Here is a 25,193-nt window from a genome sequence, read left to right as displayed (position 1 = left end):
AATCAAGCCATCGAAATCTTGCTCCTTATCGTAACGCCCATCGTAAATTCCCAGGGTCTTCTTGATTCTCATAATACATCACAGAGCACACGACGAGTTGTGAGGACACCTGTGCTGAAGAACGAGTCTCACGTGCTGAAGCACCATATCCACAGTCATCTCAGGGTTCCAGTAAGGACCACTCAGGACGCGAGACCACAGTCTGTTCATATCATCAATATGAGGGTGGGGGAGGGGGGGCGTAGACGACGCAGATGGGCGGCACATAGGGATAGTCTGCAGACTGCCGTCAATGAGAGACTCATAAGTCACTCGTCGTGGACACTTACTGCTGGGGAAAGATAACTGCATGCTAATCGTCATGCCATCGAAGGCAGAGCCCGCCATGCCCCAAACCCAACAGGACCAGTGAATGAGATCTTGGTCTTGACTCTTGGGGGTGGCGAGGGGGCCGCCGAAGACTCGCTCTGCCATTTGCTTCCTATATCAGCTTAGTGATGTTTTCTATTTTGGGGGACGATAAAGATCTTGTACTGCTCGAACTCGAGTCGCTCCTCACGAGTTATGAATCGAGGCATCTTGGGCGCATATGGCGGAGGAGCCTCGAAGTTAGCTGGATTGGTCACTGGAGAGCTCAATGGGATGTTGGCGATAGATGGGGGTGGCATTATCGAAGGGCATGAAGGAAGATAATTTGGAACACTAGTAGACTGATGTTCAGGATGCTGGAGCTTCAGTAAATCTCTCCGAATGCTGAGCCCAGCGTTGGTTGGAAAGGGCGTGTGAGACATGCTGAGTGCGTTAATGGGGAAGGATAAGGTAAGGCTAAGAGTAAAGGTAAGGACAAGGCAGACATGAAGAGAAAATACTTGAAACATTGATGATATTAGCATTACAAACACAAAGAAATCCCCCAATCTCAATTGTAAACTCCAATAACTCTTTTAGTCTCAGACCACGGCACAACACGCATTCTCCTTCATCCCAGCAAGCACATCCATCGCTGTGTCACCCGCCTCATAAACAGACCCTCTCCCGACCCTCGCGCTATCAACTTTCTATCCCTGTACTGGTACTGGATCATCGCCATTCTCATTCTTCCTAGGTACCGTGAAAGAAGCCCGATGCAAAGGCTGGGCTTCTTCAAGCTGAAATACCCACTCGTTCGACTGACACGTCCAAAACAATTCGGATACGCAAGCCCCAGAGTCATAGAAAGCGTAATACCATGTCTACCCGTAGACAGATACTCCAAAACACTCGACGTAGCATCCTGCGAAGCCTGAACCTTCAGTTTCTCCAGATTCTGAGGCATGCCAGCGTCAAGAGCAAATATAGCTCATAAAAGCGAGAGAGCCCAATACTAAGAAGTGAGCCGGTCTCTAGTGCTTCATCCTTATACCGTGACGTAGACGGTGGACTAGGATATTGACCTTTAATTTGAGATCTATGTACGAGAGTAAAACATTGCCAACATTGTCAGCTGATCCACTTCTCAAAGAGGGCGTAGATGGTGAGTTTGCGGTTCGAGCTGTCATTGGAAAGGAAGGACTGGCCAATTTCCGAGGGCCGAACAGCCAATGTCTTGAGGTGCTTTACTGGGGCTCCTCAACAGTTGAGGAGTGGAACTTTAATGGACCATGATATATCATGCTAGTTACGGCGGAGATGGGTGGTTCAGGGACTGTTGTTCTCCATATTGTGGGGATGATTTACCAAAACTTGGAATTAGCGGTCTGTAGGTATTTCTGCCAAGATTATGAGGTGTAAAAATTTAAGAGTAGGAGTAGGTTGAGCTATGCAGATAGAGACGCTCGGAGAAATCAAAGTACTCAGGTCCGGTCCGGAATTCCAATATCAGGGTGTCGGAAACTTGGGTCCACTGGGGACTATGGCGACTTTGACAGCCGAGATGGGGAAAGGCCATGGCAGTACTGATCTTAGCCGTAAGGGCCGAGGCAGTGATGTCATCAAGGTCCATAGAAGGCTGTTTTGTATGGAGCTCACATAATTCAGACTTAGTCTGGTGTATTGAGTACGATCAACTAGATCCAGGGGGAAAATGCTGCCATAACTCATGATTCCTAAAACTATTCCTTATGCAATATCGTCTAGCAGTGAGAATCGCTAGCAATAGATGCAAGCGTACTTGGTCAAGGGATCGTATGTGGCATGCGATGTGCAAGAAAACAGGCCAGAAAGGACCGTCATTAGGGCTGCCCCCCGTGGAAGTCGAGCCGAAAAATCAAATGCGCAAGTGCTCATCACAGAAAAGAGTATGTATCGTCATGGGGGTAACATGGGAAAGAAGAAAATGGGGAATTAATGACGCCGAGAAAAAAAAAAGCATACCCCATGCGCGTAACGCCTGCCGACCGTTGAATTCCTCGCATCTAGAACATGGCGTCAAGTCATCCCGATGTCGTGAGGGGTTAAAAGGCAGAAAAGAAGAAAAAGCAAAGAAAAAAAAGAGTAGAAGCACCGATTGATACCCAGTTTCCGCATTCACTCCGAAGCCATCCGAACCCAGAAAGCAAACTGATGAATGAAACAATGAAACGAGGTAAAGAGCGTAGTAGGTCATGCGTGAGCCATCATCGTGGCTGGCTCCGTTGGAATGGAAAGATTTCAGTAATTGGCAAATCCCTCGAGACGATCAACGTCCTTGAGGGATACCGCAGGAGAAGCTTGAATCCTCTCTTCATCTCGGCCTCAACGTAGAGAGAAAGCACGCTTGAAGCGGCGATCAGAGTACTTTTCGAAAATTGCCTGGTGGTGACGCTGAGGGTCTTCGCAACACTCCATCATGGTAGTCATCACGGGAAGAAGCTGCTCGTAGAGGTAACCACTGTAAAATGCGTGTGCGGGTGTCTGGCACAAGAAGCAAAGGTTAGCAGGAGTAGAAGTCATGGCATAAGGAAGAAAGCATACCCAGTATCCCTTGCCCAAGACTTGTCGAGCCAGGCAGTGAGCCCCGGCAGAGGCAAAGCTGGGAGGCGTAGAAACGAAACGCTCATCCATGATGGTGAGCTCCAGGAAGTACTTGGCGACAGTACGGGTCTCAAGGTCGTAGTCGTCGGCCTTGCTAATACGACGAAGGAAGCTCATGGGACCGGGCCAGCCAAGGTCGAAGTTGAGAATAGTAAGCATGAAGCGCTCAGCCTTCAGGATTTCGTCGACAGTGTAGCCACCGTCGACCATATAGACGATCTCCTGGACAGAGGGGGCAGTGATCTCTTCATACTTGGCGGCGATGAAGATGGCAGTGGCACCGACCAGCTGCAGCTTTCCAAGAGATACAATTTTGCGGGAGAGGAAGCGGTCGATATAGTTCACACAAAGGAACAGAGTCTCGGGCAGCAAGGCAAAGCGGAAGTGCACCTGGACTAGCCAGTCCATGAGGACGGAGCGCATACTCCACTGGATTTCGGCCTGATTCGTCATGTAGTCAGCAGCGGGAAGCATGGAAATCTGTGCGGGTTGGATTAGCCGGCGACTCGGTCATGTCCAACATAGAATTGACTTACTTCCTTAGTCCGCAAGTGGAGAAAGATCTCGCTGCTGTACTCCGCAACCATACTGGAGTCATAGAAGTCTTCCAGGATATCTTCCTCAGTGCGAGTGGATTCGACCATCTCTTTTGCGCGCAGCATCTCACGCTTGGTGATTGCCGTGATCTTAGGGTAAATAATGGTGGTCGTGCCGCCAGTAGTGTTCTCGGTGCGCGAGTGGAAAGCAGGTGCGTGGTCTTCCTCTGCATCCTCCCACTCCTCTGCTTCAGCTTCAAGCTCCGGGGTGACTTCAGCAACGTGCTTCAGATCAATCTTGACCTCATCCTTCAGGTCTTCCTTGGCCTCTTCTGTATCGGAGATGGTGGCATCTGAGTAGACTGGAGAGGTACGGCCATGGTCGATATATACCTCACGCGCGGCTTCCTCCTTGAGGTTCTGTTCCTCCATCCATGCAACTTTATCAGCGTCGATTTGTGTTGGGGCACTTTCGGTCCGTGCGGGATCGCGTCTCCATTCTTCGTGGGTGTTTTCCTTGGATGATTCTTTGACGGGGGCAGTTTCTTTGGTCATTGGTTTTTCGACGACAGGTTCGAGTTGATCCCGGAATATGACATTGTTGCGCTTATTATTATTCTTCACAGTCGGCTGCGCCTTTCCAGCAGGATTGGACGGCTTTGCAGTGACAGTATTCAGAACACCTTTCAGACCTGACATTGACATTGGCCGTTGGGCAGGCTGGGAGAGGACCGGCTTGACATCCTGCTTCGCGGCAGGTTTTCCGAGAGCCGAGTCATCACGGCTAGCACGGGTCATATCCTTGGTGTTACTCACGTCACCAAACGCGCGACGAGCACCATTCTTCACACTCAAGGCCATGGCGCTCAACGCCGGGGTGGACTTATTGCGCTGGTGAATGGTCTTGCCAGCCTGGAAGGTGGTGGGCGGCATGTTTTCATCCCCGCGGACACGAATACGCTGTGGCTAAGAATCAAATCAGCTTTGGAAGGGCAACAATGGTTGCCTGCGCGCGACAATGTGAAGTATGTCGAGTTCAGGCACAAGTACACCAAACACGACACGAGGGGGAAAAGCAATCGAAGCTGAGGGAAAGAAATCGTCGCGCAAATCGGAATCACACGTACCTTCGCATCCATAATGGCGAGTCTCGAGGTGTTGTCGAGTTGTAGATGAGAGAAAGGAAGAGAGGAATTGTTTACGTTTTGCTCGTTGAGGATGAGCAAGGTGCGAGTGGGCCCCTGGCGTCTAATTGGACAATGGGGGCAAAACAAACAGTCGAATGCCGCAGGACTCGCCCTGGAACGCTGTATTCGTGTTACAAGGGTCGCCCGGGGAATCAGCACTGTGGAGCTCGCGGTGACCTTCTTAACAAGCGCACTGTAGATGGTTTCAGACCACAATTTCGAAATTTCAGAGAGAAGATATGTCGTTTCGAGCCTATTTTGAAGTAAGTCGCTTTACCTGAACCTCGCAAAGCCTGCGCAGATCATGGAGATTTCAGTACAACATGACAGTACCGATACCACAATACGCTAGGGGCTCTTCTTTTGCACTGTTTGACCGTCTTATGTCAGCATTCCAGCGGTCACCATTGTCTTATCGGCTTATCTATGACGTTATCATCTTATCGTCACGTCTCCCTCCATCGGCGGAATTAAACATTTTGGTGCACCACCGCCCCGCCATTTCTTTATGATTTGCAAAAAGTTATCCTGGACAAGTTGATAACCCCACGGAAGAATACCGATCAAAAACAAGCTAAACTCATGATCGGTGTGGGCGCAATCGCCACTTTCACTAGAAAGTGGCCCCCAGACGCGCTAGCACGCGGACCCACGTGATCCACACCGCCAGCACCGGATCGAGCGGTAAACGTTCTGGCAGCCTTTGATCAGCCGAAGCGCATCCGAACTCGCCCATCTTTGCGACGAGTTGGGCATCGATTGTTCCCGCTCCGAGGGCGCCGTGCGGGGGTCTCGCACAATTCAGTTCGGGGACCCTGACTGGCTCCCATTGCTCCTGCGTTGACTTTCGGTCTGGAGCCCATTTTGTAAACGCACGTTCCCACAGGCAATTCTCGACCATTCAATTCATAGTCCACGTTCCTGCACTAAGGTCGCAGAATGCTCGAGGATCCCCGGGTACTCTGGTAGTCTGCAAGGTTCCAACGGAAATTCCATGTAACGAGAATTCCTTTCTTGCACTTACGTAGTTCCCGAGAGGAGGGGTAAACTCGGCCTGCAGATCATGCGAAACACGCTGTGACGACGGTCATGCGATGGTCGCACTGGCTGTCTATTCATACTCCGGTTTCGAGGATACTGGCAATAGGATTCGGAACTTTGCGCGACATCTACTGCTTCTCCTGGTCCTATTCTTCCTTCAAGGGGTCCTCGACGTCCTGCATCTGCACCCCGCGCTTGCCCTTCATCGTAGCTGCTAGGGCACGAGGCTTGTCGCAAGATCTAGACTTTCGGCTCTGGCGCTTTGGATCTACCATGCGACAAGGATAGCCGGAGTCGCATGGCTGATGCCCGCCGTCGCCAATGTGCGACCACCATTTTTTATTAGCGCTAAGTCCCATGAAAAACATACTGACGTTCGAGAAGGCACACCACGTAGGGTACTCGGAGTCATTGCTATTCGTCTTTGGTCCCAATGTCCACCGGAGTCAGTCGAGGGGGAGGCGACAAGGTACCTGCTGTGCGCTGCTCAACAGATGCTGTTGTCCACCCCCATAAATATACAATGTAGCGCATTCATCACATCGCAGACTAATTTGAGTCTAATTTCCATCGATACCGCTCACTATGGTTAAACAGAGCGCTTGGCGCAAAGGCATGAGGGTTGCGACAGCATTGCGCATTGCGAAATACCCGGTCCTGGAGGATAGAGGTTAGATTGCATCAAATTTACCTCTAGTCGAGATTTAAAGTAGCTACGATGAATCTACAAGCTTGAAAGAAGCTCTGCGACGTAAAATTGGAATGTGACGGCTGCTATGGCGGGCGCCGGAAGCGCAAATCGCCATGTCACCGACCCAGGCAGGCCGTTTTCTCGCTTTAGGTGAAACCATCGTACGCACCCACTTCAACCTTCTAACTTTCGCTCATCCAACACTTTCACGACAACTGGCTCTGCCCAATCAGGTATGTATTTCTATCTCTACTCTGGCGCTTCTGCCTCCGCCTCCTGCCTCATCTCGCCTACTGGAGTCACCGCTGACATAGCCGCTGCGCTTCGTAGACGACAATCCCCTCGCCTACGCCCTCAACCGAACCCATCGATCAGTCCCCGATCTCGTCTTGAACCGCCTGAAGACGTGCGACCCTGTTGAAATCGGTGTGGTCTGTGTTAGGTGTGTCTACATTGCTCTCCATCCTCATCCGAGTCTTCTCGTTCTCCCCCCAAGCCTACTCCCAAGGTCGGTCGAACTCGGCTAGCAAACGTCCACCCACCCATCATCTAGCATCCTCCATCATCCTCCTTGCGAATCTGATTATCTGGGATCGCATTGTGCTGACACTGGTGGTGGGTTCCCTCCCAGATTGCCGACTCTGCCTCTTCCCGACTTCTCGGTTGCGACAAGCAGATTCCCCTCCCCCCCATCGAAAAGCCCTGCGTCCAACACACTTCGACATCAACAACCTCGGTGGTGGTCCATCCACCATCCAGCAACCTCGAATTCTATAACTGTGGTAGGTTTGATGGGTCACTCCCTTTCCCTTACCCCTCTACACCCCATGTTCTACCTAGACCCGGTCATGGGTCCCGTCATCCGTTTCCTCTATCACACACGAACAGTGGGTTGATGCAGTTATCGGAATAGCAAGCAGAGGATTCTGTCCTATCCTGGACCTGCCCGCCATGCAAGCAGTCCAGCATGAAGGGCCCTCTGCCCTGGTAGACCATCCGGTTCTGGCAGACGTCTCCCGAGAACTGTCGCTTAAAAGCCCGGTGCCCAAGAACGTCGCCTTCGAGCTTCTGTTAGACGAGAATTCCAAAGTTCGAGCTCGTATCCCAATGCGCGTTCAAATATACCCTCACGATACAACGGATTCGATCGTCACCACAGTCAAAAATTTCTATGGCATCTACGACGGCACTGCCAGTGGGGTGAGCTTCGAGGACGAACATGGGACAACCCTCATCGCCAGGTACGAAAACTTGAAAAATAACATGACCGTATATGTACGAGTCATTCCCATTCAACCTTTTGGGGATTCTTTCTACGGCGGCTTCCCCGCCGAGCGCAAGCGCCCAAGCCTAGGTGAGCCCTTCCAGATGGTTGATGGTATGGCGCCGGTCCTCGACCAGCCATCTCGCCCATCTTCACGGCTCGCACGCAAGCGCAGCACTTCGCCATCGAACAGGAGTCTGCGCAGTGCTTCTCAACACAAGCAGGCTTCTCGTAGTGGCATCAAAAGCCGGGGCTCAAGCATTCACGGCGGCTACCCTGATGAGGATCCCGGGTTGAGCGACACTGAGTCGACCTATACTCGCAAATCGCGAGGAGATACATTCGCAAGCTCTGAAATAAGCATGGAAAACATACTGCAAGATGGTCGTCGGAAACGACCCAAGTTTGACAGCTCGGTAAGTGTGATGCTGTGCGCTCGATTTTTTTTTTTTCCTTTCTCGTCTAATACTTTTTCTTCCTCAAGGAACTTCCTCTCTTTGTCCCTCCTCAAGTCCCTCTCACTACCTCAACCTCCTCCATCTCTCCTCAGCGTCGTTCCATCGGTCAGGAAGGTGCTGGCTCACCTTTTGCTCGTCCTACCCATCGCCCTTATAACTATCAGCAGGCGCTGCCGTCGCCACAAAGCTACGGCCCCAGCGAATACGGAAATCAATCAGGGCGTAATAGCGTGTATGCGACACCCATGGTTCCGGACCATGCGCACCGCATACCGTATAGCAATTCGGCCCGCGAGTAAGTGGTTCTGGTATCCTGCCTACCCCCGACCCCACTATCGCAAGCTGCATCTCCGATGAAGACGTCGCAATGCAGCTGATTCGCCTCGGCGATGCATCCAATTTCTCACATGGGCGCACATCAGCCTCAACGCTTGATGATGCCTTCAGCGGCGCTGCTGATGCCGCCTCTTCTACTGGCGCTACCAGTGACGGAGAAGACTTTAGCGAAGATGAGGATGACTTGCCGGCTCGCCGCAGACTTGACTCAAGTCCAATGCTTCCTCCAGGTGCTATCAAGCGCCACCACAAACGTTTGGACGATATCCTCCCCAGTGCCGACAGCAGTGATCATAGCTCCGACGGCCTTGACGACGGCATCAAGAGCGAGGGTGAGGAAGACATATTGTACAAGGAGTTCGCTCCCAAGTCCAAGAAGCCTAGGAATCGCCCCAACTCCGCCAAGGCTCGTAGCCAGAAGCCTATGGCTAAGCAAAGCAAGAGCAAGAACTCCTCTTTGCCGCGCAAGCCCTCTGACAAGCCCGGTCTCGTCGGGCCCATGCCTCCTCTCAGCCCTAGCTCATCACGCAAGGTCTCCAGCGGTTCCGTCAACTTCCAGCACCAGCTTGGCGCCGACGAAGAGGACCTCTCCACCAAGCCCCGTTGCCAACGCTGCCGAAAGAGTAAGAAGGGCTGTGACCGCCAACGTCCCTGCGGGCGTTGCAAGGACGCCGGAATCGGAATTGAAGGATGCGTCAGTGAAGACGAGGGCAATGGACGCAAGGGCCGATACGGGCGCCACATGGGCGTTCCAGTGAAGAAGGACGACGCATCAGAGGAAAGTTATGAGCTGCCCCCGATGCCAGGAACACCCATGACGGCAGCAGACATCGCAGACAAGAACAAGAAGCGGAAACGCTAGTCGAATATCCTGTTCGTTCCCGTCACGGATCTACCTCCCTCCTAGCACCCTGTCCTGATCCTCACTCCCTTTCATTCCTGATCCCTCATCGTCACCATCAATTCTATCTCTCTCTATCTTTTTACATTTTGACCCCGGATGGGACGTGACACTCATTATATTCGACTTATCTCCACATTCCCTTCTCCCCCGATTTTACAAAGTCCAGCGGGTTGATTGTTCAGTGTTCTCTTCGGCGTCCATTGCGGGTTTACCTTTTCTGTCAACTTCCATTCACTCTTTCAGACTCAATGCTACTGGTTCTCTGTTCATCTTGCTGTTGCCGGATTTCGTGGTGGATGCTCAGGTGGTGTGGTGTGGTGTGGTTCATGGTTCACATCTTTGGAGGTTGGCTCTGCCTTGCAGTGAGATATATATTTCGGGGGAGGCAGAGTTGTGTGTTCGACATTGGCTGTATAAGGTGCTATGGGTTTATTTTTGTTTCTGATGAGTAGTTTGGGAATTGAATCTTTTCGTCTATCTATATTTTTCGGCAGCCGTCAATAGATGCTAGTTGTAGGTGATACTGGTTAACTCTGGATTTGGATGTGCTTAGTCAAGACATCATAGAGTGGGGCTGGGCTGACTCGATCCGGCATGAAGATGGAGAGCTAGGTGGTGGTGGCATAGAGAATCGCAGAGACGCATGCAATGCAGAGATATTCCCAAGCTCACAATGAGATTACCATGAGGCTCGTCCGGTTCAAACACTGACATTCAGGCGATCCAAATTTAAGTGCTTGTGAAGGTGAAGCTGTGGAATCTCCATCAAGTCATGTGACTCACAGCTTTGAAGACGGTAAAGAGCGGCAAAAAGGCCCCGCGGTTATTTTTGAGCCTCGAATACTGCAACTTTTTTGCCCGCATGAATTGACATTTCTTGAGCACACTACCGCCTTATATTCTCCTACTTGCTGAGGAAAAACTCTCCAAAGCATTCCCAAATCCCTGCAACAGCCAATGTGCTAGGCAATTCATTACTTCACCTCAAATTCGACTAGCAGGACGCCAACGGCGTCTTGCCTGCACATCTCCTCAATATGCCCCCCAAAGCTGGTACCAGACGACCAGCAGCGCGACGATCCGAGGGCTCAGAGCCAACGCCCACACCCGGGGCCGGCGCAGAATCCAGTCAGAATGCGCCTGAGCGCGGCGCATCTGCATCTGGATCTGCGAGCGCAACTCCCGGTCCTTCCAGACCCGTACAACGACTGCAGTCACTGAAGACAAGAGGCGGTTCCGGAAGTATTGCACCCAAGGCCCGACCACCGTCCGCGCTTGGCGGTGAACCGGCCAAACCGACACTGAAATACAAGCCGCGGAATGTCGGGCGCCGAAGCAAGGAAGAGCGTGAGGCGATTGAGAAACTTGAGGCTGAGCGGCACAATGAGCGTCTGAAAGAGCAAGCTGCGATCCAACGCGGAAGGGGTGGTGGACGTGGTGGACGTGGGAATTTCCGTGGACGGGGCGGGCCAGCTGGCATGGCCGCGAGTGGACTTTTCGGGTCCGGAATGGGCGGTGCTCATCGGGGCCGGGGGGGTGGAAGTGGTGGTGGCGGTGGATATGGAGGTGGTGGTCGGGATCGCACGCGCTCTGTGGTCAGTGGTGCTGCAGGACAGGCTACTTTTGACGATGATTCGGACGAGGATGATTCCAGAGGCAGGCTTGATATCAACTATATCAATGAGTTGGACGATGATGACGATTACGAGAATTTGCCTCAGGATGTCAAAGGCAAGTTACCTTATCGACCTAAGCGGGATGGCCTGTTGCCTTTCCGTGTGCACCGCATTGAGCATGAGGAGCGTGTTGTCAGTGTGAATATGGAATCTAGCTCGAGTCGGTCGGCTGAACTACGCAAGAAGGCCGAGGCAGAGAAGGCTACCGAGCAGGGCGAGACCACTCCCGTGGAGGAATTTGAGGATGAGCCGCGTGTCAAGAACGAGCCGGTTGACGACCACGATGCTCCTATGGTCGATGCTCTCCCTCATGCTGAGGACGATGGCTTCTTGCCTGCACAGAACGTCCGCGTGCGTCGGAAGGTGCCTCCTTCCCCCCAGAAGCCGAAGCCCAGACGAACAGACCCGATTTCGCTGGAACCCGAGCAAGTCGTACGAGACCCGCGGGCGTTGCTGCGTACTAAGGAAGAGATTGATGAATACGATCGACACCTGGAGGATCTGGAGCATGTGCGGAACCTTTTGTTCTACGAGCCGCCCGAGAAGCCTGATACTACGACTGAAAATACACCCGCCGAGACGCAAACGGTGGAAGCCGAAGGCGAGAGTGCAGCCGTGACACAGGACGAGAACGCAGAAGACGAAAAGGAAGACGAAGAAGATAAGACTACCAATCCGAAACTCCTCGGTCAGCTCTTCTTGATGCAATTCCCTCCCATGACTCCCAACCTGACGGTCCCCGGTTCCGTCACATCTGTCTCTGCCCACACACCCGCTCCCGCTCCTACTGCCCCAGGCGAAGTCAAGACCGAAGACGATCTGCAGGTCGTTGATGCCGATGGCCCCAGCACCGAGACCCCCGCGGTGATCACCGCCGGTATGGACTGGGCGCTTCCCGCTGGCCGAGCCGGCAAGCTAAACGTTCACAAGTCCGGCCGAGTCACGATGGACTGGGGCGGCATCAGCTTCGAGCTGGACCGCGCTGCAGCGGTGGACTTTGTGCAGGAGGCACTGATTGTGTCATCGCCTGAACCTGATGTGCCGGGTGCGCCGCCCAAGGACGAGTCTGAGCAGCAGGCCTGGTCGATGGGACAGCTAAGCGGGAAGTTCACAGTCATGCCGAACTGGGACAAGATGCTTTGATTGTTGCCGGGTGGCGTTCGGGTGCATAGAGTACAAGTACACTTCTTCGCTAGGACGGTTCTGGCATGTTGTAAGAGTAGTCTTATCAAGGGAGAGGAATATCCATCCATTTCAAGATAGATATGACATTCTTCCCCCGTGTCTGTCGTGCCTTTTGTCACCACACAGTGACCGTCAAAGTCTGTTCGTCGCTGAACCGCGGTTTCTCAAATAAGCATTCGTGAGCGCTTTTGATTGGTGAAAATCCCATAAAGACCCACTAATTACCATTTTGAGCCATCATCACTATACTCAGTAGACACACACCCGTTCGACAATCTTGCCAATATGATGGAATATGACGATAAAAATTCCTAAACCCAGTTCAGAGAGGTAAAGAAAGACATCGCAAGTACCTTAAATCGCGGAGATAAATCGCGGAGATGCCAAAAAGTGGAAAACCTGCTCCTGTCGAGGCGACCAGAACGGAGTCTCCAATCCGCCAAGCGACGGCACGATACTCCCAAAATTGCCCAGAGCTCCGCCGCCATTTGCCACACGTTTCAGTAACGCAGCAGCCCTCAACTTTGGCATCGTCTCATATCTCCTATACACCTACCCCTATTCCAGTAGCGTTGGCGCGGACATTGCCCACACTTTGCAAGCAGTCCACAGTCTTCGCAAAGACAGTAGAAGCGGGTCCCCGTGCTCCAAGTCGACCGAGCCATTGCACTCCCAAATCCCGTTTGATCTGCGAAAGCCAAAACACCTCACAGCCGGATCATCCGGTGCCGACTGTACAGATAGCACCTGGTTTCACAGGCTTAGGGATAGGAACGATCTACTAGAAGCTTCCCACGCGGTCAGCGAGCAAGCCACGACTTATTTTTGGAAACCCCAGGTATGCAGGATGCGGGATCAGTGCAGCTGATCGGCGCAGATACCGAGTTGGCCGCGCCCCTACCCTCTAGCCTGGCTATGGAAAGCCCGGGGGCATAGCCATGCATGCAGAGAGCCATGGGAATCAGGGACGTGAGACTGGCCGTTTCGCGACCCACTGTTCCAGGGGTTCATTTCCCACTGTTCCAAGGGTCTATTTCAGCAAAGACCCATGTCGATCGAGGACCGTGTGGGTCGCAGGACCAAGGCAGAGTGATGACCGACTTCATCATCGGGGACTGAAGACCCAGGTCTCGAACCACGACCTGAGAAGGGGGAAATAGATGAGGTTCTCGAGCGGGCTAACGATGGGTTGTGCTAGTGCTTAGTGCTAGTGCTAGTGCTAGTGAGTAGCAAGGGCCAAGAAATGAGCGCAAGGGAAAAAGTGAGCGAACCCGGGCGACGGAGCCAATTAGCGCCCCTATGTCACGATACTAACGATATTAAGTGGAGTCGAGTCCCTGACGGGCCGTGGGTTCGATCCTAGGGCCTCTTTTCATTTTCATTTTCATTTTCATTTTAATTTTCATGATCTTGTCTTTTTTTTTTTCTTTTTCTTTTTCAGTTTCCTAGATTCCCTTCTTTCCATTACTGCATTGCCCCGGATCCAGTTTCCTTGAGACGTGGATACTCATTTAAAGGTCCGCGCTGAGCCTCCCGGCGGTCCTACATTTCCGCCCCCCCTTATTCAAACCCTCAGACCCCGTCAATCCCACCACCCCCTCGAAACTCCTAAATCTTGATCAACTATAGACACGCTTGCTGTGTCCGTCCCTATCCCAGATTCCACCTGTGGGAGAAATTAGACTTGATCGCAAAAGGGGCCGCCCGCTCACCACCCCGACTGAGATCTCCTGTTGCCTCGCCAACTCGAAACCCCGTCACCGCGACCCGCCTTGGCGTTGCTTGTTTCTCGCGCGAGCTGTTGACCACCCCCCGCCACCGCAAATTCCATCCAGAAGAACCTAGAATCGCCATGAGGCCAGCGTATCTCCTCGCGGCCCTCGCGCCGGTCGTTCTCGCCGGCCAAGCACAACCCCGCGACTACTCTCCGGACCTTGACCTGCACCTGGCGCGTGCCCCCGTCGATTTAATATCGGAACACATTGTCGCGCGTGAATCATTCCCGGGTGTTGAATCCGAGGACAATAGGTCGACACAGCACGCGGCGCGACATGTTCTGCAAGCGCGCAGTGAGGGTTCGTTAGGCCAGACTCCGTGGATCGGAATGGCGATCGGACTTACCTGTACTGCTTTGGCGGCGGTGATGCTGGGTTAGCTTGCGGCTTCTTTTTTTTCCTTCGATTCTACGCCATATCTTCGATTACTCGATCCGATTCTGACACGATACGTGACGCGCCCTCCGACCATTTTTTATCATCTTTAATCCGCTTCTACCTCACCTTCACCTTCATCTTTGCCTTCCACCTTTACTATCATCTTCATTGTCCAAACTTCATCTGGACCATTTTGGCGAACATTTCGACCTTTCTTTCAGCGACTTCTTCACACCTTTGCATCCCACGCCTGCGGGCATGGGGATTGTCTGAGCCACCCTTGCATTCCCTCAATGGGAGTATAGAGCTGCATGTTGTACATGATACCTTTTTTTGTCTGTGTGAATACATTCCCGGGACCTGCCCGGGTTGGGACTAGCTTAATGCCCATGTATATAGTCCAATGCATGGCAGAACTTCCTTGACTTGAAACGTTTGCTGCTTCCAGCTTCCCCTCATAGCGGGTTCTTTGCGTAGATCAAGGTTCACCGATACTTGACGAGTCACTTTTGTGGTTTGTGATGACTTCAAGCATCTGTCCTCTCACTACTCCGATTGTAATTCTCTTTCCTATGCTATTCTCTCACCCAGTCCAGTTACTGACTTCTATGAATTATTCTCGACAACTCCAGGTGTCGAGTCCAAAAACCGCCCCCAACTCCGCGACCCCGCCCCTCCCCACTTCGATCTGACATCTCTAAACCTCCACTTCCCAGTTCCATGCTCGAGACTCTGAGAACCCGTCCAAGCACGTACAAATGGTATTTAAAATGTCTTCGAACCCCGAAACCAACACAAACTACCCACCCTATACCCCCATCTCCTCTCTCGGCCGCGAACTGGGCATTACCTTCGCCTTCATCGGCGCGTGTTTGGTCACTATAGCGATCTATTCTATTTTCTGGCGAGGTATGTCTTCCCCCTTCACTGCATAGATCAAGCCTTATTCTACCTATGGCCTTTGAAATATCATGCCATATTGGTTGACTGTCAACTTGCATCATTCACGTCAATGTATGACCATGAAGAGCAAGGACCAGAACTAACATGTGCAAAGCGCAACAACGGCGCAATGCTGATGAAGATCTTGCCCGTCGGCGCGCGTTTCATAGTCGTCTTGCGCCAGAGGATTTACCGCTGGGGACGACGGCGAGTGTTACGACTGGGCATTTGGGACGAGGTCGGGTGCGTGAGAAGATGATGGATGGGCTGCTTTTGCCTGAAGAGAGAGTTGAAGGGAGTCGGGGAGGTGTTGGGATAGCGGAGCTTTTATGATTCCGACCTTTTTTCGGTTCTATGTTATGGTGTTTGTGGGTGTTTATAGGTGTGGTTATTTGGATAGGACTCGGTGTACATGGTGTTCAGTGGGCATTCAACGGTAACATACCCCCGTTATTCCAGGGTCATGCAGTATCTATCATTTATTATACAATAAAGGGTATCAATATGACTATCAATTACAAACAGGTTCCATAAAACCCTTCGTCCACAACAACGACCCCATAATGACAACCAACAACCCAAGTCCACAGCCCACACTTCCAATTCCGTAAACATAAGCATGTCTCCTATTCCCTAATCCATTCAATTCCGAAACCCACGTACTGACAGTCGTCGTACTCCCACAAAACCCATCCATCATCCCCTGCAAGACCTGACACCCAACTACCGATCCAACCTCAGCTCCAAGCCCACCCACATGCTGCAAATCAAAACACATCCCCTCAACCGCCGTGCCAAACATATTGACCACGAAAGTGCCCAACGGGAAAGCAGCAATCCGCGCATTCAGCATCAACGAAACATAAAACCGAAGCAAACACCCCACCGGCGCCAAGACAAGCGCGAAAACCACTCGTCCCCGCCAAACCTCCCTCTCCTCATGACGATCAGGCGGCCAAATCGCCAGGAACACCGCGCCAAGCCAACACCCCCATCCTAGGACCACAACTGCACGATCCAACACACGTCTCGTCAGCACAAAGGGCACAGTAGGCGTAAACCGTCCCAAGGCAAGCGCAAGATGCGCACCAAAGATCAGCGCCGATAAACTCAACGATACAGTAACGATTATCACCGCCAGTAGTGCCATAAAACTATACCCGCCATTCCTGGATGCAATATTCACACCAGTAGGGAGACTCGGATCCGGGAGCGCATTCGCCAGGGCCAAGAAGACGTCTCGCATAAACGAGGAAAAGGAAGTAAAGCACCCGCAGAACCCTGTTGTGAGTCCGATATAGAGCGGGATCGTCTTTTTCACGGCTTTGTGTTTTTTGGTGTGTTCGGGGTCGGAGGTTGGGGTCGGAGGACTGGAGGTGCCCCATTCTTCGCGGAAGAGGTTCTTGTCTTCGGATAGGAAGCCCATGATTAGGCTGCCGGCGACGTTGGCCCATAGGACGCCGGTTGTGATGGGCGCGCCGGTGTAGAATGTGAGGGATTGGAGGCCTAGGCGCGCGAGGGTGCCGAGAATGGAGAAGAATATTAAGTAGGAGGTTGTGTAGAGGTGGAGAAAGGGTTTGGGTATCCCATGGTCATGGTGAGGTGCTGTTGGTGTTGGCGCATCGGTCTCGGAAGGGGTGGTTTGCCATTGGGAGCGTTGGCGGGGGGTGGATTCTACCGGCTGAGGGGCGGTCGTCTCGGTGAGAGGTGGTTGGGTGGTTTTTTCAGGGTCTAGCGCGTTGAGGGAGGCAAAGGTGCTGGATGTAGGCATGGCAAGTCCGCCGGGAGGCGAAGATGAGAAGTCGAAGTTCCAAGTCGGAAGTGGAGCTGGAGTTGGAGTTAGGAAGTGGGTTTGCGGTGGAGCTGATAAGAGCCCCTTGGTATCAAGACTGCTGATAGTGAGTGGGACATCTAGTTGGTGTTTGCGGTGTCTATGAGTCCTGGACTAGATGTCGCTGCAAGTTGTTCTCTCGAGGGAGATATATGCTATGAGGTTGGAAAGGTCGAGTCATTCCGTGGTTGAGCTCCGTCATTGGAACCAGGTGCTCTTGGGCGAGGATCTGGGGTCCATGACGACGACTCGACTAAAGAGCAGAGAGGTGAGGAATTAATATATAGAAATATATAAATTAGACTGGGATCAAGTACCAGGGAACAAAGATTGGATTCTGGACAGGGGAGGTGATAAGCAGTGCAGCTCGTAGTGCAGCATTGATCAAGACCCCCTCCTTCACGTATTACTTTCCCCCTCATCCTCTCAATCCAAACCCCCAACTCCAACTCCAACTCCAAATACAACTACAACCGACCAGGATGACTCTCCCTTCAAACGTCCATGTCTCGTCCCACCCATGCCTCCAGGCTAAGCTATCCCAGCTCCGCTCACAAAGCACCAGTCCTCGCGAGACGAGAGATCTAGTCCATGAGATAGCCTCCATTCTAGGCGTCGAGGCCTTTGCCAAAGGCCTGAAGCTGAAATCAACAGGCAAGGTTAGAAAAGTCACCTCTAGTAACAATGACCCCATATCTAAAGAGACAAGCAGGACAAAACTCCCTTGGGCGTGGAATACGAAACCCAAGGCATCGACCCCGCGGACCTCGCTCTCGTCCCAATCCTCCGCTCCGGCCTGGGAATGGTCGAAGGTCGGTCTGCGATTCCATCGCCCCAGATATTCCCACCCATAATAAAGCCCATAACCAAAATGTAAACTAACCCAAAACCCCCAGCTCTAAACTCCCTCCTCCCCACCGCCGTTCCCATCTACCACCTAGGTCTCTTTCGCGACAAAATGACCCTCCAACCAGTCGAATACTACAACAACCTTCCCTTCCACCGATCCGATCTTTCACCCGCCTCCCCAGCCTCTCTAGATCCATCTATAAACACCGCCGCCGCCTCGCTAGCCGTTCTGATAGACCCCATTATCGCGACGGGGGCGACTGCCGAAGCGGCGATCCATCTGCTAAAGGACTGGGGGGTAAAAAAGGTGATTATGCTGAGTGTGCTTGTGTCGAAGGATGGCGTGAAGCGTGCGGCGGCGGTGTGGGAGGATGCTGTTGAGGTTTGGGTTGGGGGCGTAGACGAGTCGTGTAATGAGAAGGGGATGATTGTTCCTGGGGTGGGGGATATTGGGGATCGGTTGTTTGTTGCAGTTGGGAAATAGTAAGATCAAAGGATAAGTATCAAATTCTTTCGGAATTTTATTAGAGTGTGAGATTTGGTGTTGATTTGGCTTGTTTCGTATCTATATGTTCTATGTCTTGGTTCACGGTATGGTAGATCTATTCCAAGTGTTGTAGAGCGTGGGCTATCAATCTGCACTCGCCTTTCTCGATACATGTGTGGAATTCAAGCTGCTGAACTCCTGGGTGCTCTCTTTACTCGTGGGATCTTACAGCTCATCAAATTTTCATGAACGGGGCGGAGGGTGAGAGGCTTTTTAGTGGTATAAATTGGTTGGGGGTTAGACAACCATAGCTAGGCCAATGCTTTCTTGATAATCGGACATGTGTACTAAAAATCAAGGATCTATGCATGCACACCGCCCCAAATTGACGTGGCATCTGATTTCGGGGCTTTATGCACATGCAGTAGGACATTGGGCACACACCAGATTTGAACAGTCAGAGCGACTAGCGGCTCAACATCCTGTCTATATTTCCTCGCGTCAGTCTCATTCTCTCTGCTTGGAAGCGAGCACGATGTTAGACCTGAACGAGCTGCGAAAAAGGTATGAGAATATCAGAACTATTGAAGATACCAAGGACAAGGTGATCGAGGCATGTAATTCACTTATAGATGCAGACTGTACTTGACTGATGAGTCAAAATGAACCTAGGAGCTTTTCAATTACGTACAAAGCCTTAAAGAAGTACTCCGACACGAGAAGAACCAGTGTGAGGACCAGAAGAAGTTAGTCGGGCCTTATAGAGAAGACACGAAGAGGGTCTGAGAGTGAGCTGGAAGAGAGAAATCTGATGAAAGTAAGTTCTGCGATTGTTCCTATTTGCTCAATAGCTCCGTGAACGCTAGCTTGATATTGACTCTATACGCACAGGCGAGGTTGAGCTTCGTATCAGTACTAGTTGATGGCGACCATATGAACGTGAGCAGGAGCCTTTCCACTGATGATTCCAGCTTGAACTGATTTGTCAACGCAGTTCATGGACGAGTTGGTTCAAGATGGACAGAAGGGTGGTCATTCCGCCGCAAAAGCGCTTATCGAGGCTGCTCGAGATCATGTTCGACGGGTGAACTCGAATAGTAACCCCAACATCCATCTCAAGATTCGGGTGTACGCAATTAGGGCTGGTCTGGCGAAAACGTATGCCGATACAGGCATTGTGAGCTCAACGGATATCCTGAGCGATTTTATACAAGGTTTCAACATGGAAAATCCTCTGTGAGACTTTGTAGATGCGGGTAACGGGAAGGAATGTTCTGATGTGAAGGTTCGAGATGAGAATTTTCCCTTCCTAATTCCGAAGATGAAGAGATCCTAAACGTATTCCTTAGCTCATTTTGAGCATAATCTCCGGGATATCCATTGTCAACATATCATTTTCTGTGGATCTGCAGATAACGGTTATGCCCGTGTATTGGGACCCCATCGTGGATCGAGTCGTATTTCACTTGTAGAGGGACCCCCATTCCCTCGTGAGTTGAGAGACTTGGCATCTGAATTCGAGACAACCTCATTCCCTAGCGTCTTTCGATCAAAGAATTCATCCAGAAGAGTGTCATTCGGCAGTACAAGAGTCGGACAAGCCATCACACCATCATGCCGCATGCAAACTACGCCTCTATAGCGAGAACATCACCTCTAGTATCAGAGGGCAGTTCCCCACTGACAAAACCGCCCACCCAGAAATTGATTTCTCGCAGTTCTCTGTTAGTCGTGCACAGAAATGTGAATGGTGAACGGGTTGACAGTCCGTTGAAATACTCCACGAGGGCCAAACTTGAGGTTCTGAAGCAGCATAAATCTTGCAACCAATTTCATATATTGGGGTCCTGCTTTTACGGAGAGTCTTGTACTCATAAGCATGAACCACGGCTTGCTAATCAAGAGGTAGTTGATCTGAAGTGGATTGCCCGATTGTCTCCCTGTTCAAAGGGGTTGCAATGTAATGACGAGCGTTGTGTCAGTGGCCATCGGTGTCCCCACGAGACGTTGAAGGGGTGCAAGTTTCCCCACGAAGTTGACACCAGAATTGTCCTCTCTCTTTGATGTCATGGGTTCTCTTGGTCTATATTCAGCATCTTCTCTGATATTTTGACGGAATGTCTTGATATTATCTTAGCAAAGTCATTTCGCCCAAGGTATCGCCGCATCATTCATGGTCGGAGAAAGCGAAGGTGACTGTTAGTATGTCATGATTTGATCTCAACATCCAAGTCGCTGATCTATTAGGCACCAACTGCCAAATCATCTAATTAACTAGTTTTCATCCCAGGGCCCCTGCTTTGAAATTACGTTAAGGGACCCCGCCCGAGTTGATTATTGACGGGACTAGTTAGTAATATTACTTAAATTGTACTCTCTACTGGAAATTCAGAATTCCACCAAAATTTCATTAAGTTATGTGACTGAGATTCGAATATTGCGAGGTGACTTGAAGTAAACCATGCGCTCGTAAATTGAAACCTGCCAACGGCTCGTGTTACAAGAGCTTCAGTGGAAGGTACCATGTTGGAGAGTATTCATCATCGTTCGGTGCAAATGTTTACATGTGAGAATATTCCCCGTCAATATGTTGAATTCATCGATTACGTATAGTACATGGAAATAAAGGCATGAAACATGTGCAAAAAGAAGCCAAATGCAAGCAATGCAGAGCGGAGAATCGAACCAAACCATAAATCACGCGTGAACGGGGAAAAGCAAAAAACATGCAATAAACGTCAAAGACAGCGACCCAGAAAGGCCCAGGCCACAAGGAAAAAATTCAATCAAAGATCAAAGATCGGAGATGGCAACGCGCACGAAACAAAACAAGAAAGAGCAGAAAAGTCAAAAGGTATCAGGAGATCAAGATCAAGCAGAATGGACTGAGGGCACGATTAGGGGTTAAAGATGAGACTTTCAAAAGAAAGCAAAAGCAAAGAGAAAATAAAAAACTCCATCGAGTGCGAGAACACACAGGACCAGCCGGGTGTCGAGGGAAAAGCAGTAACAAAGATGAACACCACACCGGACTCCCTGGTGCAAAAAAGCAGAGGGGAAGATGCAACCCAAAATCAAATCGAAAAGAAACTCAGGAATCACCTATGAGGCATTACCGGCAAAGGATTTTCCCATATCCAAAAAAAAACACCTGCCTTGTCCTCCGGTGATATCCATTCCTGATTTCCCGTGTCCCAATAAAAGCGTCCAAAAATGAGAGTAAGAAAGCCCGAGTTATTTTTCTGAGATAGTTGCAGATGATTAGTACGCAGTGCCGACGCTGGCGAGCGACTTGGTTGGCACTGCGTGGATCGGCTGATCCTTTGCGACACGCAGAGAATCTTCGTAGCCGACCAGGGCCTGGGAGTGAAGCTTGAACGATTCGCCCATCAACTTGGTGATTCTATTGGCAGTTAGTATATAGTGAGAACAAAGACTGGAGAAGGACATACCCCCAGACAACCACGCCGTCAAGGATGTTACCCCAAACACGGGCGACGGTGGAACTGAGTTTGCCAAAAGCGTCGATGGCATCGTCGTCGAACAGGTTCCGAACCTTATTGTAGATGGCCAGCTCAGCCTCTGTCGCCGGCTCGTCGTCATGTTCCAGGCGGTAGAGCCAGAGACTCAGGATGACCATCAGATCGAGGCCGCAGAGAGGGTGCTCGACACTCCAGTTGGTGGCGGAGGTCTTGGCAACCCAGTTGATTCCTTGAATGGCCGCGATCTCAATACACTCAAAGCACTGCTGCACGACCTTGTTCATCTCCTGACCACGCTTGACCTTCTCGCGGGCGACGGTCATGGCAGCAGCAACCTCGTACGAGGAGTGATAGCGCATGGCCTCTTGGATGGACTTGAGATCAACTTCCAAGCGAGCGCGAGTGTTACGATAGACGGCCATGGAATTAAAGATGAGGGGATGGCCCTTTTGGGGAGTGCTGAGCGGGACCACAATGGTTTCAGACTCGCAAACCTCGAGGGAGCTCTCCCAGGTCTCTAGGGCGAGGCGGAGCTTGTACTCGGTAACAACATCTTGCAGGGCCTCGAAGCTGCGCTTGTGATTCCAGACTTGAAGGAAGAGGGCGTTGATGAGAACGCGGGTAGCAAAGGCGCTGTAGCGGGTCTGCTCGCCCTGGAACAGGAAGTCGTGGGCCTCGCGAACAGTGAGAGTGTTGGCACCGACGCTGCGGTGCCAAGCATCGTCGTCGGACGCGTCAAGGTTCCAAAGAGACTCGGAGGAGGGTAGTTCGAGGGTGTCGAACTCGTCGAAGCTCATAGCAGGAGTGTGGTTAAAGGTCAATGTCAGCATACCAAAGAAGATGTACACCGCGAAGTATGTGCGGCGGCATGACTCATCCTCGATCCATTCCTCCCGAGAAGGCTTGATACCCTGGCGAGCCTCGGTGCGCACCTTGAGCTGATAGCGATTACCCGCGACCATGTTGGCCAGAAGACTCTTGATGGAGCAGGTCCATTCAAGACCCTTGGGATCACCGCTCCAGCTTTCGAAGACCATGTTTAGCAGGCTACTCTGCATCAACCACAAAGGACACTTGCGAGAATCAAAGTTGTCCTTGTGCTGGAGGAACTGGTTGACCAGGACCTTGGAACCCACGTGAAGCATGAAAGAGTTATCGCGCTCAAAAGTATACAGAGCACCAATAGACAGAACTGCGAGCAGCAGAGGAGCCGAGGCAGTAGTAGGATTAAAAGACTGCTGATGAAGGAACGGCAAGTGTGGATGGTACAGATTGAAGTATGTGGACAGATACCGGTTCAATGAAGTGGTGGCCGGAAGTTGGAACGTCTCGGGCAGAGCACCAAGGGTATCCGCGCCTTGGATGCGCTCGACGACTAAGTTGCGCTCCATCTCGTCGGCGATTTGAGGAGCCTTGGGAAGAGTCAAAGCCTGGCTAGGACCGGGTGACCGACGATAGTTAACAGGGCTAACAGGACCGGTCATGGATGGGTACGGGGACAGCGCGTTCGGGGTAGAATTGCCAGACATGGGAAGGGAGTTGGACAAGAGGTCTCCGATGGGGCCGTGACGGTCGACGAACGTGGGTATCGAGCCGTGATCAGCGGGAGAGGCGAGCGTATCCCAAGGCATTTGGGGAAGGGTGGCGTTGCCGGACAGGTAGGGCTCAAAAGAGCCACGACCCGGGGACAACGATTCGGATCGCTCGGAAACCTGGCCAGTCGCCGCTGCTGCAGCCTTATGTTGGAAGTCTGTCATCAACATGGCTGCAGTTTCAAGGTCGACCATACCATCGCTGCTTGCCTCGATCTGCTCCAGCGTCGCCGGATCGATAGTGATTGAGGGCTTTGAAGGACCGGATGAGGATTTTTGGACCCCTCCACCGCGTCTACGTCCTTCTGCGACAAGGGGGATTCCGCCATCTTTGGCGTGCACAGTTCGGTCATGACGCAGTAGAAGATCGCGACGAACAAAAGTGCTCCGGCATTTTAAACATTTGAAGGGTCGCTCTTTTGTGTCTAGATGAGGTGTCAGTTGGGTCAATTTTTCCATCCACGGAGCCAAAAACTTACGGGAACGTTCGTGTCTGCTGCGGTGTTCACTTCGGCTGAAAGCGCGATTGCAAAATTGGCACTTGTATTTCTTCTCGGGGGCGGATGTCTTCTTGGCCGGCGAGTTGCTGGCCGTCCCGGGAGCCGAGGGAGCCATATGTGTGATATAGAGGCGAGCTCGACGTTAAATGGTAGATGGCAGTGGTATGGTTCCCTGAGTAAGCTCGCACCGGTTCTGTAGGCGTGTCGAAGACAGGAGTTCGTTGGGATGTCTGATCATTCCTGGGGATGTGAATAAGTGCAGAGTGGGAGTCCAGCCACAGGCGGACAGGTATGGAAAGCAAAAAGGAACGCTCAAGAAAAGAAAGGCGGAATGAGCGTTAAGCACCGCGTAGAGAGGGGAAAGTGTTGAAGGTGGGAGGGGAGGGGAGGAGGGGGGGGGGGCCGAAGATGAGGAGAAAAGAAGAATTCGGAAGTGCCTTTTGGGGGGGGGGGGGGGTCAAGTCTTAGAGGGGGGGGGGGGGTGTGGGAGGGGAGGCTAGGGAGGGGGGTGAAAGACAGGGAAGGACGTGGGCCCAAGCATCGCTTACTACGCGTGTGTCGCGCAGAGGGGCAAAAGCGGGACTCACACGTCCTGCAAAGGCGGTGATTGCTGCTGATTGCTGGTGTTTGGCAGTGCACCTACCAAGTCCTGTCCGGCCACGCACTTCCCGTTCCTACGACCACACTCGTTCAACTGGCGGTACTGCCCCCCTTTTACGATACAGAATCGACGTGTCGTAATATTCAACCCGATCGTGCCCACATGGCCGCTACTGCCACACTGTGGTCTAGAATTTATTTTTTTAGATACATAAACATTTTGCTTCATGACACTGGACATGAAAGTATTATTTAAATGGTTATCTCTCTCCGCGAAGACCTGGAGGGATCAGCTGGATCGCCTCGATCCCACACAAAAACAATCCATCCGGAAAAAAGGAAAACAACCCCAGAGTAAAATAAAATCAAAAAAGGGACGGTCCAAGTGGGAAATAACACCGCTGTCTGCCGCGAGGGCACAGTGGGCCAGACAAAGGTGGCCCCTCGCTCAAGGCTCGATGGGTCGGAGGGGCGCCCTTTGTTTATCG

At 51.8% G+C, this 25,193-nt stretch overlaps 10 protein-coding genes across 10 annotated transcripts; 6 read left to right on the top strand and 4 right to left on the bottom strand.

Moving 5' to 3' along the window:
• Nucleotides 1–78: 78 nt before the first annotated feature.
• On the bottom strand, nt 79–668 carry N7477_005729 (ubiquitin-conjugating enzyme E2 variant; the record flags this gene model as incomplete). Its single annotated transcript, XM_056967392.1, has 2 exons — nt 79–481; nt 535–668. 2 exons carry the CDS (start codon nt 666–668, stop codon nt 79–81), a joined length of 537 nt encoding a protein of 178 aa, XP_056822146.1.
• Nucleotides 669–2,712: 2,044 nt separating this feature from the next.
• N7477_005728 (cyclin family protein) lies at nt 2,713–4,666 on the bottom strand (the record flags this gene model as incomplete). Its single annotated transcript, XM_056967391.1, has 4 exons — nt 2,713–2,871; nt 2,932–3,471; nt 3,528–4,493; nt 4,655–4,666. 4 exons carry the CDS (start codon nt 4,664–4,666, stop codon nt 2,713–2,715), a joined length of 1,677 nt encoding a protein of 558 aa, XP_056822145.1.
• Nucleotides 4,667–7,397: 2,731 nt separating this feature from the next.
• On the top strand, nt 7,398–9,366 carry N7477_005727 (putative C6 finger domain protein; the record flags this gene model as incomplete). Its single annotated transcript, XM_056967390.1, has 3 exons — nt 7,398–8,126; nt 8,195–8,463; nt 8,511–9,366. 3 exons carry the CDS (start codon nt 7,398–7,400, stop codon nt 9,364–9,366), a joined length of 1,854 nt encoding a protein of 617 aa, XP_056822144.1.
• A 1,079-nt stretch (nt 9,367–10,445) lies between these two features.
• On the top strand, nt 10,446–12,227 carry N7477_005726 (putative DNA-directed RNA polymerase III RPC4; the record flags this gene model as incomplete). The annotated part of the gene is made up of 1 exon (XM_056967389.1): nt 10,446–12,227. One exon carries the CDS (start codon nt 10,446–10,448, stop codon nt 12,225–12,227), a length of 1,782 nt encoding a protein of 593 aa, XP_056822143.1.
• A 1,894-nt stretch (nt 12,228–14,121) lies between these two features.
• Nucleotides 14,122–14,424, top strand: N7477_005725 (uncharacterized protein; the record flags this gene model as incomplete). Its single annotated transcript, XM_056967388.1, has 1 exon — nt 14,122–14,424. One exon carries the CDS (start codon nt 14,122–14,124, stop codon nt 14,422–14,424), a length of 303 nt encoding a protein of 100 aa, XP_056822142.1.
• A 756-nt stretch (nt 14,425–15,180) lies between these two features.
• Nucleotides 15,181–15,697, top strand: N7477_005724 (uncharacterized protein; the record flags this gene model as incomplete). Its single annotated transcript, XM_056967387.1, has 2 exons — nt 15,181–15,331; nt 15,480–15,697. 2 exons carry the CDS (start codon nt 15,181–15,183, stop codon nt 15,695–15,697), a joined length of 369 nt encoding a protein of 122 aa, XP_056822141.1.
• Nucleotides 15,698–15,875: 178 nt separating this feature from the next.
• Nucleotides 15,876–17,135, bottom strand: N7477_005723 (FluC/FEX family fluoride channel; the record flags this gene model as incomplete). Its single annotated transcript, XM_056967386.1, has 1 exon — nt 15,876–17,135. One exon carries the CDS (start codon nt 17,133–17,135, stop codon nt 15,876–15,878), a length of 1,260 nt encoding a protein of 419 aa, XP_056822140.1.
• A 542-nt stretch (nt 17,136–17,677) lies between these two features.
• On the top strand, nt 17,678–18,528 carry N7477_005722 (uracil phosphoribosyltransferase; the record flags this gene model as incomplete). Its single annotated transcript, XM_056967385.1, has 3 exons — nt 17,678–17,854; nt 17,905–18,007; nt 18,092–18,528. 3 exons carry the CDS (start codon nt 17,678–17,680, stop codon nt 18,526–18,528), a joined length of 717 nt encoding a protein of 238 aa, XP_056822139.1.
• A 1,000-nt stretch (nt 18,529–19,528) lies between these two features.
• N7477_005721 (uncharacterized protein) lies at nt 19,529–20,595 on the top strand (the record flags this gene model as incomplete). The annotated part of the gene is made up of 3 exons (XM_056967384.1): nt 19,529–19,745; nt 19,881–20,071; nt 20,098–20,595. The coding sequence occupies 3 exons, from the start codon at nt 19,529–19,531 to the stop codon at nt 20,593–20,595; spliced, it is 906 nt and encodes a 301-aa protein (XP_056822138.1).
• A 1,197-nt stretch (nt 20,596–21,792) lies between these two features.
• Nucleotides 21,793–24,220, bottom strand: N7477_005720 (C2H2-type zinc finger protein; the record flags this gene model as incomplete). Its single annotated transcript, XM_056967383.1, has 3 exons — nt 21,793–21,934; nt 21,984–24,030; nt 24,085–24,220. 3 exons carry the CDS (start codon nt 24,218–24,220, stop codon nt 21,793–21,795), a joined length of 2,325 nt encoding a protein of 774 aa, XP_056822137.1.
• Nucleotides 24,221–25,193: the final 973 nt, after the last annotated feature.

Source organism: Penicillium maclennaniae, assembly GCF_028827695.1.
Source record: "Penicillium maclennaniae strain IBT 15551 chromosome Unknown utg000005l:1.0-2652337.0:1.0-2654196.0, whole genome shotgun sequence".
Lineage (NCBI taxonomy): Eukaryota > Fungi > Ascomycota > Eurotiomycetes > Eurotiales > Aspergillaceae > Penicillium > Penicillium maclennaniae.
This window is presented reverse-complemented; position numbering and strand designations above follow the sequence as displayed.